We start from the raw sequence: 14,975 nt of genomic DNA on the forward strand, positions 1-14,975 counted from the left end.
CTTTAATCGGAACTCCTCTGGATTAAACTGGCACTGGCTGCCAGTCCTGCAGGGGATAGGAAGGCTGTTCCAGCCAGCCCAGGGTCTGAAGTGCCCACTCCACTTCCTTGGTGATAACAACCTTACATCAAAGTGTTTGCAAGCAGGGCCACCTCTGGTCAGCCACTGCAGATAACTTAGGTCACCCTTCATTCCCAACAGTAATGGCCTAAAGTAAGAAAACAGCAAAGCACAGAGTAAAGAATTCTGGAACCTAAACTTTATTTACAGGACACTGCAGGATACGAAATTCCACATAGAAATAAGAAACTCAGGACAGTTTTATATAGTATGTACAGTTCACAACTGTTCAAGTATAGTTTCTTTGTAAAAAGTGCTACAATAACAAACCACATTTAAAAAGAGTTCTTAGTAGAGAAACAGTAAGACAAATTTATGAAGAACACAGCACATAGCTAGCAACTTTGTGCCTCAGCTGGACATTAGAAGTTAAAGGTCCCGGGAGCACCATCCTGAACTTGGAAGGCAAAGCCTTCAGAGGTAGTATCTGGTACCACATTCTGATCTTCCTCCTCCTGGAAATAGAATAAGATATAACTGTAAACATGGTACATCTTTAGCAGTATACAAAACCTGCACTACTTTTTTTTTTTTTGGTTATTCGAGACAGGGTTTCTCTGTATAGCTTTGCGCCTTTCCTGGAACTCACTTGGTAGCCCAGGCTGGCCTCGAACTCACAGAGATCCGCCTGCCTCTGCCTCCCGAGTGCTGGGATTAAAGGCGTGCGCCACCACCGCCCGGCAAAAACCTGCACTTCTAAGACAGTGACTTTGCAAGGAGGAGAAAAAGAGGGCCGGTGAAAAGCTTAGCTTTAGTGCCTGGGAGAAGGTTCTGGATATCAACAAAAACAGACAACTGTCTGTCTACCCAAACTGTACCACAGGAGACCTATCAAGCAGAGTAAGGCCCTGGGGTTGGCCAACTTCTCCATAACCCTCACAATGACACCCCATAAACTTTCAGTCTCAGGATATTGGAGGTGTCCTAGGCTGGCCATACACCATCAAAGCCAATACCTGAGGAGCAAACACACAGAGAGAAAGTCCTGGCTGCACTGACTGTTCTGTGTAAGGTACCGGGTCATGTAAGAACCATACACAAAGACTGAAATCTAATGGGCCTGGGGATGCCTGTGAATTCCTGTATACTTCCCAAGTTAACAAGGACGGCCATTACTCACCTCCACTGAGAAGTACTTCTCAATCAAGTTTAATGAGGCCTTGTACACAGACTCATTTTCATGGCTCTGTAGTGCTTCAATTTTGTCCAAGCCTCCACACTCTTCAATCATTATACTGAGTTTCTCTGTCTCACCTAGTTTCTCAGCAGCCTTAAAATAAAACACAATTCAAGGTTACTATCCTAACCCTCATCTATTTGAATAAAAACATCCACAAGGGTTAATATCTATCAGACATAAATACCAGCCTGCTCCAATGAGGTGTTTTAGTTGTTTTGTATATTTATTTTTGAGCTATTTTTGTCTGGTTTTGGTTTCTGAGACAGGGTCTATCTATGTAGCTGGGGCTGGCCTGGAATTTGCCATGTAGACCAGGTTGGTCTTGAACTCAAGAGATCTGCCAGCCTCTGCCTCTCCTGCACCATGCCTAGCTATTTTTTTTTTTTCAAGACAATGTTTCACTACGTAGCTTTTAGAAACATTGCAGCCCAGTCTGGCCTCAAACTCCTCCTTGCCTCGGTCTCCTAGGGCAACTTCAAAGCAGCACTACTTCCCAGTTCACAGGTCTGTGATAGGAACAGGAAATTCTTTTGTGAAAGCACTACCTCAGACCATCTGAGTGGTCAAGGTGGAGAAGTATACAAAAGATGTCCAACTCTGTGACACTGAAACATGCTGTTCTTATCCACAAAGTTAATCACACTCAAAAACTGCACAAGGGAAGCACAAAATAACAGTTTCTTTAAAAAGCAACGAGGCACAAGGATGCTCTCCTTTAATCCCAGTGACTGGGAGTTAGAGCCAGGTAGATGTCTAGAAATAGCTCAGCACTTCAGAGCACTTGTTCTTGCAGAGGACCTGGGTTGATTCCCAGCCCCCACTGCAGTTCACAACCGTCTAACTCTAGTCCCAGGGGTCCAATGGCCTCTCTTAAACTCCTCAAATATCAGGCGTGCATGCACATGGCACACTTACACACATGCAGGCAAAACTTCATACACATAAAACAAAACAAAAAAAAATAGTCATAAATTATGTAAAGTAAGATTCCACTTGGTGCCTTTAATCCCAGCACTCTGAGAGGCAGAGACAGGTGGATCTCTGTGAGTTCGAGACCAGCCTGGTCTATAGAGTGAGTTCCGGGACAGCCTCCAAAGCTACACAAAGAAACACTGTCTTGAAACAAACAAACAAACAAACAAAAAAGTGTGTAAAGAACATCTAAGGGCTGGAGAGATGGCTCAGCGGTTAAGAGCACTGGCTGTTCTTCCAGAGGTCCTGAGTTCAATTCCCAGCAACCACATGGTGGCTCACAACCATCTGTAGTGAGATCTGGTGCCCTCTTCTGGCATGCAGGCATACATGCAGACAGAACACTATATATATAATAAATGAATAAATCTTAAAAAAAAAGAACATCTAAGGTGGAAACAGTAGGATCAGAAAGAAGTTCAAGGACATCTTCTGCTACATAGGGAGTTCAAACCAGCCTAGGCTACTTGATACCCTGTCATAAAGGATACCCTCCATCCTTAAAGGGAGCTACAGAAGTGGTTCAGTGATTATAGCATTTGTTCTAGAATGGTGGGTCCAGGTTCGATTCCCAGCACCCATACAGTAGCTGACAACTATGTATAACTCCTGTTCCCACCCATACACACAAAAGGAATAAATGTAAAGAATTTCTTATTTTTGAGACAGGGTTTCTCTGTTTAGCTCTGTAGCCCAGGCTGGCCTCGAACTCAGAGATCCACCTGCCTCTGCCTCCCAAGTGCTGGGATTGAAGGCGTGCACCACCACTGCCCAGCTAAGGATTCATTAGTAAATTAGTAAAGTAAGGCTGTACACAAACAACTTTCTGATTCTGTGGACTATTAGTAATCAAACTTATCTGTCCCCTCCCCAGTCCTAAATAGTAACTATCAATCCCAAATTCAAGCAAACATAGCCTTGTTAGGACTTACCTGAAAGATATTAGAAATGGCATCAAGAATAACCAAAATAATTTTGGTATCTTTTGCACTTAAGAGGTTCATCAAAGGTTCTATTATGCCACAATGAACAAGATATACAATCTGTTCAACAGTCCCACCACTGGTGTAGTTGGTTACAGCCCACACAGCTTCCTTCTGTGTCTTAAAGTCTGCCTGATAAACAAGAAGAAAATGATTTTACTTCAGAAGTCCTAACGGTGAGACTCCAAAAGGTAGAGTTCCACAAACACCGACTCAACTACTTGCTGGTTCTATCCAACATTAGGAGGTGCTGTCTATTACCTAACAAAGGGCTGGAGAGAGCAGGCATTGACCTTCTTTTAGACTCTTTAGTAGTTATTGTTGGTTTTTTTTGGTTTTTCGAGACAGGGTTTCTCTGGGTAGCTTTGTGCCTTTCCTGGAATTCGCTTTGTAGACCAGGCTGGCCTCGAACTCACAGAGATCCACCTGGCTCTGCCTCCCGAGTGCTGGGATTAAAGGCGTGTGCCACCACTGCCCAGCCTATTGTTGGTTTTTAAGACGGTCTCTCTATGTAGTCCTGGCTATCCTGAAGCTTGAAATGTAGATTAGGCTGGCCTTGAACTCAGAGATCCTCTGCCTCCCACGCCCAGGAATTAAAGGCATATAGATTGTCATAAATATGAATAGCATCTGACTAAATCCTACACTCTCGTTACCTTAGAGAGGACCCCAACAAGAAATGGGACTAAGCCATGATTCACAACTTGCTGTATCTGGTCCTGGCGTCCAGCTGTGATGTTGGACATTGTCCACGTGGCCTCCTTCTGAATATTAGTTTTGGGGTTTGTGAGCAGGTTGGGAAAGACTGCAAGTGCTCCTGCATCTATCACAATCTGAGTCTGTTCATCAGTTCCAGTGACAATATTCCCTATGGCTCTTAGTGCAGGAGTCTAAATAGAAAAAAAAGTTGATGCAGATTAGTTACGCTGTATTCTTTTCCAGTACTGCTAAAAAATTCTCTATTCTAAAACTTCTGCAAAAATCATAGGCAGTATCTGTATGCTCCTACACTACTCAAACTCATAATAAAAGGTCAGCACTCACCACAATTGGCAATTCAACAGCTCCTAGAAGCTTCACAAGTTGGGGCACAACTCCTGTCTTCACCACCATCTCAATGCGCTCGTTTGGACCATCGGTCAGGTAGGAAATAGCCCAGCAGGAATCTGCTAATACTTCTGGATCATTGTGATGCAGGAGACGAACTAAAGTAGGAAGAATCTGCTCCACGGCATCTAAGGGGGGGGCGGGATTCTTGTTCCGACAGAGGTTTGAAAGTGTCCAGGTAAGATTACGTAAGTAACCACACTGGGGGAAAGAAATATTATAATTAGAGGCTCGCCTTCGAGTAGATGGGAAAGTAAGAACCCAGCACTAAGTGACTTCACCTATGATATTATTAACTTACTGCCAAGGAAGACAGGTCAGGAATCGCAAGAAGTGCCAACAATGGGTCAACTGCACCGTATTTGATGACCAAGTCCCGGAAAACAGAACCATCACCTGAAACAGAGCAAGATTAGCTGGGCATGACAGCAAAAACCTTTAATCCTAAGATCTATTTCTGTCAATTTCCAAGCTGGCCTGGTCTACAGCCAGTGTACACAGTGAGACCCAGTTTCAAAAAATAAAAAAAGCAAGAGGAATGAATCTCCTTATCTAGTAGTACAGCCATGTCCAGCTGCTGACTGCAGTCAGACATGCTCTAACACAGTGGCCATGCTAGACGGCTCTTCCACTCTGGAAAGGCCAAAGCAAGCGCAAAGCTTGACACAAAAGTCATTTCGACCTTTAACACAGTCCTTCTTTAATCACAATGGACACATTCAGTCCAAAGAATTTTAAGTGCAAGTACCTGCAATGTTTCCAAGAGCCCATACAGCTTGCTCGCTGATGTGAGCATGGGGAGATGCCAGGAGAGAAATGAATGCTGGGATAGCGCCTCCATCCACCACAGCCTTGGTCTGTTCAGATGTTCCAGAAGCAATGTTAGTAAGTGCCCAAGCAGATTCAAACTGAATGGGACTACAATCAGTTTTGCCCAAAAAGGACACAAATTTTGGGATCAAACCAGCCCGGATGATGTTGTCTATAGGAGGCTGTTTCTCCCTAGAAAGCAGTTTCCTAAGAGGAAACAAAAAGAAATTCAAAAGTTAAAGCTGATTTCCAACGTGCCTTGAAAGATGTCTAAAAACCTGTACATAGTGCTTGACACATATAATCTAAACAAGACTGAGGCAAAAGGATTGTATGCTCAAGGTCAGCCTAGGCTACATGAGATCCTGTTTCACACTTTTTAAAGAGGGGAGGAGATGGTGAGATGGTTTAAGTGGTAAAGGTGCTTGTCACTAAGCCTGACAACTGAGTTCGATCCCCAGGACTCAGAGGTGGAGAGAACAGCAAGTTGTCCTCGGATTTCCACAAAAATGAAGTAAATTCACCTAAGATAAATTCTCACGGAAGCAGGACTGGATGGCTTTACTTTATTCAGGACCCCCACCCATCTAAGAGGGTTCATTTCTTAGGTTAGCCATGCATGCCAGAGCCTGCAGACTTACCGAGCAGCTTGAGTAGCTTGAAGCTGGCTTTCCAAATTGTTGCTGTTTATGCCTTTAACAATGTCCTCAACAGACCAATTTACAGTGCCCTAAAAGAAATGTAGTATTTTATGTATTATTATTAATAATACAAATTATATGCCTTATACCTGTGCTATGCTGTTTAGTTTCTGTTGTCAGCTGGACAAACCTAGTCTAGCATAAAATATAGAATCAACATGAAGAATTGCTTTGTTCAGATTAGCCAGTGAACATGTCTGAAATTATCTGGATGACTGATGTGGGAGAGTCCAGACTACTACAGGTAGCCCCACTCCCATGCAGGTGGGTCTGGGTTGTACAGAAAACCAGCTGAGCCAGAGAGCCAGTCAGAAAGCAGCAACACCCTACCCACTGCATCATGAACTCTGCCTGAGTTCCTGCCCTCATTCCCTCATTAATGAATTAAGCCAAATAAACCTGTTCATGCTACCACATCGCTTTTCAGTCAAGAGAAAGCAAACTAGTACCCAGGCCACTATAAAAATACTTTTATGCTCTTAGTCTACTGCTGAAAGATTAGCCTTACATTTAATTTGGTCCACTAAACACTGTTTTGTACTTCTCAAACTTGGTACCATGACACTGGATTCTCAAGTCAAGAACACTTATGCCCCAGCACTCGGGAGGCAGAGCCAAGCGGATCTCTGTGAGTCCTAGGCCAGCCTGGTTTACAGAGCGAGATCCAGGACAGGCACCAAAACTACACAGAGAACCCCTGTCTCAAAAAAAAAAAAAAAAAAAGAACACTTATGCTTTTGTCACTAAAAAAGGATAGCTTAAAAACTATTTTAAGAACAGTTTAGGGAGCTGAGCGGTGGTAGTGCAAGCCTTTAATCTCAGCACTTGGGAGGCAGAGGCAGGCGGATCTCTGTGAATTCAAGGCCAGCCTGGGCTACAGGACAGGCTCCAAAGCCACACAGAGAAAGCCTGTCAAAATTAATTAATTAAAAGAACAGTTTAGGGCAAACTAAAGGCTATTCTTATGTTAGTCTCAAATACTCAAATCTCCTTTTAACAAAGATATATGGCAATGTCTCAGATTTTTTTTTTTTTTTTTTTTTTTTGACACAGAATCTCTCCATGTAGTCCTGGCTGTTCTGGAACTCATTATGTAGACCAGGCTGACCTAGAACTCAAAAAGATCCACCTGCCTCTGCCTCTAGGATGCACTGGGACTAAAATCATACACCATGACGACCAGCCCAATGAATATTCTTATCTATAAGTTTCTATAGTAGATAATTTTTATGCTGTGAATCACTGCATAACAATGTAAGCTACAGTTAGTGCTCTTGGTTGCCCACCGGAACTTTATGCTAAGACCTCACTGATGAAGACACCATACACTTTGGCCACAGGATGTGGAAAGAAAATAAAAATGTATCAAGTTGGGACTGACCTGGAAGCTTTTCCTCACTGCTGGCTAACTTTCATTGTGTTAGAAGGTTCTATGCAAGCTGCTGGGGGTAAAAGTCAGCCATGTTAGCCAGCTGTAGTCCTGCATCCTGCCCGGCATGGTGTACCAGTGGTTCAATGTGTCACTTGGGGGGGGGGGGGAGGTCCTCACACCTGTTCCTGCACACCTGGCCATGAACCCCTGTGGAGAGGTCCGAAGCCCTAGGGAAACCAACTATTCTTTATACCTACAGGTTAGTGTGCTATAGGTTACTGCAGCTCTCAGCCTTGCCCAGAGAAGCTTCTTTTGGCAACAGATGGTGGTTAATACCAAGACTCACAGATGTCAAAGTGTTGAGAAGGAGTGATGAAGTGCTCGGCTGTAAAAGGAATGTCTGTGTATCTCTCTCTCACACACACACATGCACACAACTCTCAAGGTTCAGGGAACATTGAGTAAAGCGAAATGGAAAGAATGTAAGATCCAGTGGTCAGGGAAGAATGCTGTCAATCTGTTTTTTGGACACGACACAGCAATTGTACTCATTGTAACAACTGATTAGTCTGTGGGACATTTCTTGATTTCTAACTGATGCAGGAGGACCCAGCTCACTCTGGGTGGTGCCATCAAGGGCAAGTAGGCCAGGTACCTGAGATTCAGGTGTGGTGGCATATGCCTTTAAGCCAAGCACTGGAGAGGCTACCCTGGTCTACACAGTAAGTTCCAGGCCAGCCAGGAGCACACAGTAAGACCCTGTCTCAGAACAAAGAAACTGAGCAAGCCAATAAGCAATGTTTTTCTTGCACTGGCTTCCTTGGATAATGGACTCTATCTAACCTGTAGGCCAAATAAACCCTTCCCGCACCCAAGTTGGTTTTGGCAGTGTTCTATCACCGCAACAGAGAAACCTAACTAAAGCACTCATACTCACTACAATCTGACATACCTTTAGAAGATTAGGCCGTTTCAATACTTCATCATGGAAGTGGGAAGGGCTCATAAGGAAGGCCCCACCCCTTCCTGACAGTTAATGACAGCTGGGAAAAGGGGTGAATTTCCTGCAGGGGTACAGCCACTGACAAGCTATTCATGCTCCAGTAAACAAGCTTCCACCATTCTCATGCAGGCACCACAATTAAGCTTAAAACAGACATGAAGAGGAAGACTTGTTGGGGAAAAGGGTTTCAGCAGCAGAAGGTGGGATGAGAGCAGGAAACAGGGTGAAAAAGACTAAAATTCATTACACACACACACACACACACACACATTCAAAGAATAAAAGATGGGGCTGGAGAGATGGCTCAGAGGTTGGGAGCACTGACTGCTCTTCCAGAGGTCCTGAGTTCGGTTCCCAGCAACCACATGGTGGCTCACAACCATCTGTAACAAGATCTGATGCCCTCTTCTGGCCTGCAGTCACATATGCTGTATACATAACAAATAAATAAATCTTAAAAAAAAAAAAGAAAAAGAATAAAAAATAAGTTTGGAACCACGCATAGTGGCCCATGCTTTTAATCCCATCACTCAGGAGGCAGAGGTAGGTAGATTTCTGTGACATGGAAGCCAGTCTGGTCTACAGAGTGAGTTCTAGCATAGCCAGAGCTACATGGTGAAACCCTGTCTCAAAACAAACAATAACAAGTGTGGGAAAAAGGGATGTTTGGGATCCAATGATATACTATTAATTCAAAAACAATTACCTCTTTTACTCTGAGATTAGAATTGAACAAGAAAATTGTAATAAGCAGAAAGTATAAGACATAGAATGGTAAAAGAAAATTGCTACTGAAGTGCCCAGCACTGCCTTACTCCTGTTAAGGTCATCACTGGGGAGACAACATTGTGAGTCAGACTAGCCAGGACTGTGTAATAACATCTTGCTTCAAAGAACAGTATTGGAAAGTCTAAGATGGGTCCCATTTATGGGGAGGCCATCCTGGAGCAGCCTTTGAAGAGGAAGAACATGTCAACCAGATATCAATCAACACAGGATACAGTCTAAGAAATGTGATATAGCCAGGCAGTGATGGTGCAGGCCTGTAATCCTAGCACTCGGGAGGCAGAGGCAGGTGGATCTCTGTGAGTTTGAGGCCAGCCTGGTCTACAGAGCTAGTCCAGGACAGGCTCCAAAGCTACAGAGAAACCCTTCTCGAAACCACCCCCCAAAAAATAAATGTGGTATCATGCACCTTTGCTGTAGTAAGTTTCAGGTTCCTAAGCTATATAATATAAGCCTATTTTGTTTCCTGGGCTACAAAACTATAGAGCATGTTATTATACTGAATGTTGCAGGCAATTTTAACACAATGGGAAGTGTACGTGTATCCAAACATGTAAATGTAGAAAAAAGTACAGTAAAGGATAGCATAAAAGATAAAAATGGTGTGTATCAATCATGGGGCACTTTCCATGAATGGTGCTTCGGAACTGGAAGATGCTCTGGGTGAAGCGTCAAGGCCTAAATCATTACATTACACTTTAAATTAGTTCTTAACTTGGGGGGCGGAGGGCAGGGGGATCCCAATGGCCCTTTCACAATGGTTGCTTAATATCATCAGAAAACACAGATATTTACACTATAACTCCTAACAGTAGCAAAATTAGAGTTATGAAGTAGCAATGGAAAGGGTCAAAGCATTAGGAAGGCTGAGAACCACTGCTTTATGCTGTATAGCCTGGTATAGTGACTGCCACAGACCTGAGGTTGAGTTCCAGACCAGGATGGGCTACAGAGGAAATATCAGACCAGCCAGGGTTATACAGCAAGACACTGTCTGAGACCCTGTCTCATAAAAATAAAAAATGGTAGTAGAATACTTGCCTATTAAGCCCAAGACCCTGGGTGTGATCCCTAGTTCCCTAGTTAACAAAAAAACAAAACAAATAAACAAAAAAACTTGTCCTATTTCTCAATTGGAACTGACATGTCAAGGTATTTAGCTAGTAGCTAGAAATGCAGCAAATTTGAAGAAAGGTCAGAACTAAAAAAATTTGCACTGGAGTGTAGCTGTGGGAGAGCTTGTTCATATATGTGTGAGACCCTGGCCTTGATCTGTAGCACTGCCAATAAATAAATAAATAAATAAATAAATAAATGAATGGGGCTGAAGAGATGGTTCTTTGGTTAAGAGCACTGGCTGCTCTTCCAGAGGACCCAGGTCCAGTACCCAGCACCTACATGTCAGCTCACAACTGTCTGTAACTCCAGCTCCAGGGGATCCAATACCCTCAAATAGACATACATGCAGGCAAAAACACCAACACACGTAAAACTAAATCATTTAAAAAATAACAGTAATAACAAACTGAGCTGAAAAGATAACTCAGCAGGTAAAGGTACTTGCCGCCACCCACGTCTAGTGCCCTGAGTTTGATCCCTAGGACCCGTACAAAGGTAGGAGAGAACCCCTCTACAGATGTCCTCTGACATCTGCACACGTCTAACAACAGCAGCCAGACATGGTGGCACACATCTTTAATCCCAAATGTGGGCAGAGAAAGGCAGATTACTATGAGTTCCAAGTTACTTATGGCTACATAATAAGAGTCTATCGCAAAAACTAAAAAGTTAAAAAAAATTAAAAACCTGTGAGTCAGCTTGTGTTATAGAGGGGAGGTTAAGAAAACTCATCAAAATTTTTTAAGGAAAAAAAAAAAAAGATCTTCTCAGGGGCTGAAGAGATGGCTGAGCACTGACCCTGCAAATGACCCAAGTTCAGTCCATAGTACCCACATTAAGTGGCTTATAACTGTCTGTAACTCCAGTAACCTCTCTGGCCTCCTGCATATATTTACACACAAACACAAATACAGGTCTTAAAAAACTAAAAATCGGCCTGGTGGTGGTGACGCACGCCTTTAAAACCATCACTCGGGAGGCAGAGATAGGCGGATCTCTGTGAGTTTGAGGCCATTCAGGAAAGGCACAAAGCTACAAAGAGAAACCCTGTCTGGGGAAAAAAAACAAACTAAAAACCTTACAAAACAAACTACCTTCACACAGTCAATAGTCAAAAGTAGAATACCAGGAATGTCCAAGAATGTTTAAATTTAGCCATTGGTGGTAGCACTCCTGAGGCAGAGGTAGATGGATATGAGTACAAGGCCAGTCTGGTTTACAGAAAGAATTCTCGGACAGACAAGGCCACACAGAGAAATCCAGTCTCAATACCACCACCCCCCCCAAAATTCCAAATTTCTAAGAAATGGTTATCTTTGTGGGGTGGGGGAATGGTACATGCCTTTAATCCCAGCACTCAGGAGGCAAAGGCAGGCAGAGTTCCAGGCCAGCCTGGGCTACAGAGTGAGTTATAGGACAGCCAGGGCTGTTACACAGAAGAAAAACAAAAAGCCATTCACCCCTATTTTCTAGGTGTAGGTGAACTCCAATCTATTTACCTGATTGTTGCGGTTTTCCTGCAGTGGAGAAGTGGCATCATCAGGAAATGAGCTGACGTTTCTCCTCTTCAGCATCTGGTCATCTTTCTTGGCTTTCCTCAGCTCCACATTAACTTCTATTCGGCGGCGCCGCATTTCCTGAAGAAAAGAGAACACCTCGTTTTGTCGATCTCATCTGAGTTCTCTTTTTTTAAATCCCTCATCCGGTAAAGGCACCCCTGCCACCAAGTTTGAGGACTTAAATCCTTCACAGCCGGGGGAGGAGGGAACCAGGCTGCAAGCTGTCCTCTTACCTCGGCATCTGCAACAGGTGTGCACAAAGATTTTTACACACTCACAGACACAATAGGTAAGTAATTTCAACTTTAAGAGTTTTCTTTTCTTTTTCTTTTTTAATACCCAAGCCTAGAGATAAAGCTCAGGCATAGAAAAGCCCACCTGTCATGAATGAGGTACTGCATTCAGTCCAACACCTCAAATATGTGTGTTATATATATATAAACCCCCTTCCTACTTCCATTTAAAAGTTTAACAGGAAAGCGGCAGAAGGCACTCACAGTGCTGTCTTTTCCTTTGTTCTTGAATCTGTTGAGCCGGGCAGCTGGTGAGTTAGCGTTCTCATTGGTGGACATGGTTGCAGGAATAAGGGAGAAAGCTGGTAGACAAGGGAAGGTGAGAAGAAAAAAAATTTTAGTAAGAATACAGCAGAAAGCCAGGCGGTGGGGGCACAAGCCTTTATTTAATCCCAGAACTCAGGAGGCAGAGGCAGGCGGATCTCTATGAGTTCAAGGCCAGCCTGGTCTACAGAGCGAGATCCAGGACAGGCTCCAAAGCTGGGGGGGGGGGGATGATATACATCAGAAGCCAGGCATAGTAACACACGCCTTTCATCAGAGCACTTGGGAGGCAGAGGAAGGCAAGTCTCTGAATTTGAGGCCAGCTGGTCTGCACAGAGTTCCATGCCAGCTAGGGTTACACAGGAGACCCTACCTTAACAAGAAATGGAAATATACAATAGCAAAAATCAACTATATATTGACTCCATCTCTATGTTAAACAAATCAAAAAACCCACAAGTTTTCAGTATTATGGTTACAGCATTAAATAGAGGCCCTCCTGCAAAGGGGTTAAGTCTGGCAATGGAACTGTCAATCAGAAACACACACAACTTTGGTTTGGTTTTTCGAGACAGGGTTTTTCTATATAGCTTTGGTGCCTCTTCTGGAACTCACTCTGTATACCAGGCTGGCTTGGAACTCAGAGATTCACCTGCCTCTGCCTCCCCAGTGCTGGAATTAAAGGCAGTCAAGGCCACCACTGACGGAATCAGAAACCAATTTTTTTCTTTCTTTCTTTTTTTTTCTTTTTTGCTGTTGTTTTGTTTTTTCGAGACAGGGTTTCTCCTTGTGGTTTTAGTGCCTGTTCTGGATTTCACTCTGTAGATCAGGCTGGCCTTGAACTCCCAGAGATCCACCTGACTCTGCCTCCCAGAGCGCTGGGATTAAAGGGGTGCGCCGCCACCACCGGCCAGAAACTTATTTTTAAACAAACTTAATTTAAATTTTGCACTAACAACGTTTTTAAAAGGCTAAAAAGAAACAAGTTAAAATTTAAGACTTCTACCTAATACAGCTAAAATATTATCCATGTCAGGATGTCATCAACATAGAAAAATTAACATGCTTCACTGTTTTAATATACCTGAAAATCCTCTCAATCCTGATTAGCTGCTTTTCAAAAACTCAAAGGCTTAAGCCTCTGGCCAGCAGCGTATTAAGCCAGGGCTCTACACTCCAGACTCCATTAGTTAATAAAACACCAACTAGGAGAACCCCGGCTGCCTTACAGTTAACAATCTACATCCTTAAGGCAGTAAATGCAGTTCTGTTTTTTGTTGTTGTTGTTGACGAACGGCCAAAATGAATACATACTGATACCTTCTTTCAAGTTACATAAAGAATCGGTTCTACAACCACCGCTGTCAGCAGTGACATTAGCCCTGCATCTTCGGCATCTCACACTCGAGAGGTTTCCAGCGCACGCATTCAGTTTGGATGACACGAGCTGTGGACCCCGAGGCTCGATCTAGCTATCACAGCTGTGATCGCCACAAAGTGACAGGAATCAAAAGTCCCCTGACCATCTGCTGGCTTTCACTGCCCTGTGCTCGTCCTCGACACTGCCGACACGGGTGACCCGGGTCCCGTGTTTTTAGCTGGGGTGTCTTAACTGCCACCTCCATCCCCGGCCCACAGCCCCGCCGCCCTCCCCGGGCAGAAGCAGCGGGGAAGCGGGGGACAGCCGGGTGCGCGCGCCGGCCGCCGGTCACCCCGCCGCCGACCCTCGGGGCCGCGCCGCGCCCTACCGTACCCCGGACCTCCGCCGCCCTCCGCGGCGACCGGTGCCGCCAGGCCTGACCCCCCCTCGGCAGGGCGAAACCAAGCCGCCGGGTCAACCACCCCGCCCCGAGGCCTCGCCGGAGCAGGGAGGCCCAGCACACGCCCCGGCGCGGCCTGCTCCCGCCCTCCGCCCGCTCAGCCCCGCGGCCGGCCGTTGCCGCCCAGGACCGGCCTCGGCTCCTACCTGCACAGCGGGTTCAGGCTTCCAGGAAAGGCGGTGCGGGGCTCGCAGGCGGCGGGGTCAGCGGCCCTGGAAACGTCCAGTGCGCTTCAGCCCTCAGACTTTGTGCCTCGTGCTGCCGGCCGGCGCGATTTAAATTTCCCGGTGACGCCGCGTCCCGATTGGCTGGTTTGAGCCTAAGCTGTGCGTTCATTGGCAGATTTGAAAAACACGTTGGGGTGGGGGAGGGAAGCACGGACACCGGGTTTAGGAAAGAGAAAAAAAAAAGTTGGGGGTGGGGTGGTGAGGAGAGTAAGCATCGCGAGACGAGGGAGCGGCCCGGCAATCCCAGAGTGCCTTGCAGAAGGGTGACCCCGGAGCTCCCGGTGCCGCGCTGCGGGCTGTGTGCGGACTCTGCCGAGGCGGAACCCTGGGCAGTGCTGTTTGCTCTCTCTGTGCGCTGTCCTTAAGCAAATACACGACATTATTATTAGACGCGCTATCTTTAGAAAATGTTTAGCCCGGTGCAATAGGCGTAGGCTTTTAATCCCAGCACTAGCACTCGGGAGGCAGAAGCAGGAGGATTGCTATGAGTTCACTACCACCGTCCGGCTCTGTGGGTTTCTTTTAATAATCGTTATTAGTTATATCATTATTATATTGTTGTTTATACTGTTGTTGATTATTTAATTTTTATTATGGGGCGTGGGATTGAGACAGTCTCAACCATGGGTCCCAGGCTAGCGTTGAAACCTGTTGGAATC

General features: G+C 45.0%; 1 protein-coding gene across 4 annotated transcripts; it reads right to left on the reverse strand.

Annotated features, from left to right (window-relative positions):
• Positions 1 to 237: 237 nt before the first annotated feature.
• Kpna2 (karyopherin subunit alpha 2) lies at positions 238 to 14,418 on the reverse strand. Of its 4 annotated transcripts, none has more exons than XR_013041930.1 (11): positions 14,236 to 14,375; positions 12,210 to 12,307; positions 11,653 to 11,790; positions 5,814 to 5,902; positions 5,111 to 5,379; positions 4,664 to 4,758; positions 4,300 to 4,563; positions 3,912 to 4,145; positions 3,205 to 3,387; positions 809 to 1,390; positions 238 to 633 (listed from the first exon to the last, which is right to left on the reverse strand). XR_013041930.1 is itself a non-coding variant. In XM_006970490.4 (11 exons), the coding sequence occupies exons 2-11, from the start codon at positions 12,282 to 12,284 to the stop codon at positions 483 to 485; spliced, it is 1,590 nt and encodes a 529-aa protein (XP_006970552.1). In that variant the 5' UTR covers positions 12,285 to 12,307; positions 14,236 to 14,418; the 3' UTR covers positions 238 to 482. The 4 variants fall into 4 exon arrangements, 3 of the variants coding, with proteins under 3 accessions (XP_006970552.1, XP_076399692.1, XP_042138938.1); XM_006970490.4 differs by having other exon boundaries at positions 238 to 575; positions 1,241 to 1,390; positions 14,236 to 14,418; XM_076543577.1 differs by lacking the exon at positions 14,236 to 14,375 and adding an exon at positions 14,023 to 14,173 and having other exon boundaries at positions 238 to 575; positions 1,241 to 1,390.
• Positions 14,419 to 14,975: the final 557 nt, after the last annotated feature.

The sequence above is a fragment of the Peromyscus maniculatus genome, chromosome 8, assembly GCF_049852395.1.
Source record: "Peromyscus maniculatus bairdii isolate BWxNUB_F1_BW_parent chromosome 8, HU_Pman_BW_mat_3.1, whole genome shotgun sequence".
Taxonomy (NCBI): Eukaryota; Metazoa; Chordata; class Mammalia; order Rodentia; family Cricetidae; genus Peromyscus; species Peromyscus maniculatus.

Coding starts and splice junctions, on each gene's coding strand:
- Kpna2 (XM_006970490.4), bottom strand. CDS start 12,284: ATGTCCACCAATGAGAACGCTAACTCACCAGCTGCCCGGCTCAACAGA. Junction 4,759..5,110: donor GGCTCTTGGAAACATTGCAG/GTACTTGCACTT, acceptor GCTCTGTTTCAG/GTGATGGTTCTGTTTTCCGG. Junction 4,146..4,299: donor CTGTTGAATTGCCAATTGTG/GTGAGTGCTGAC, acceptor TTTTCTATTTAG/ACTCCTGCACTAAGAGCCAT.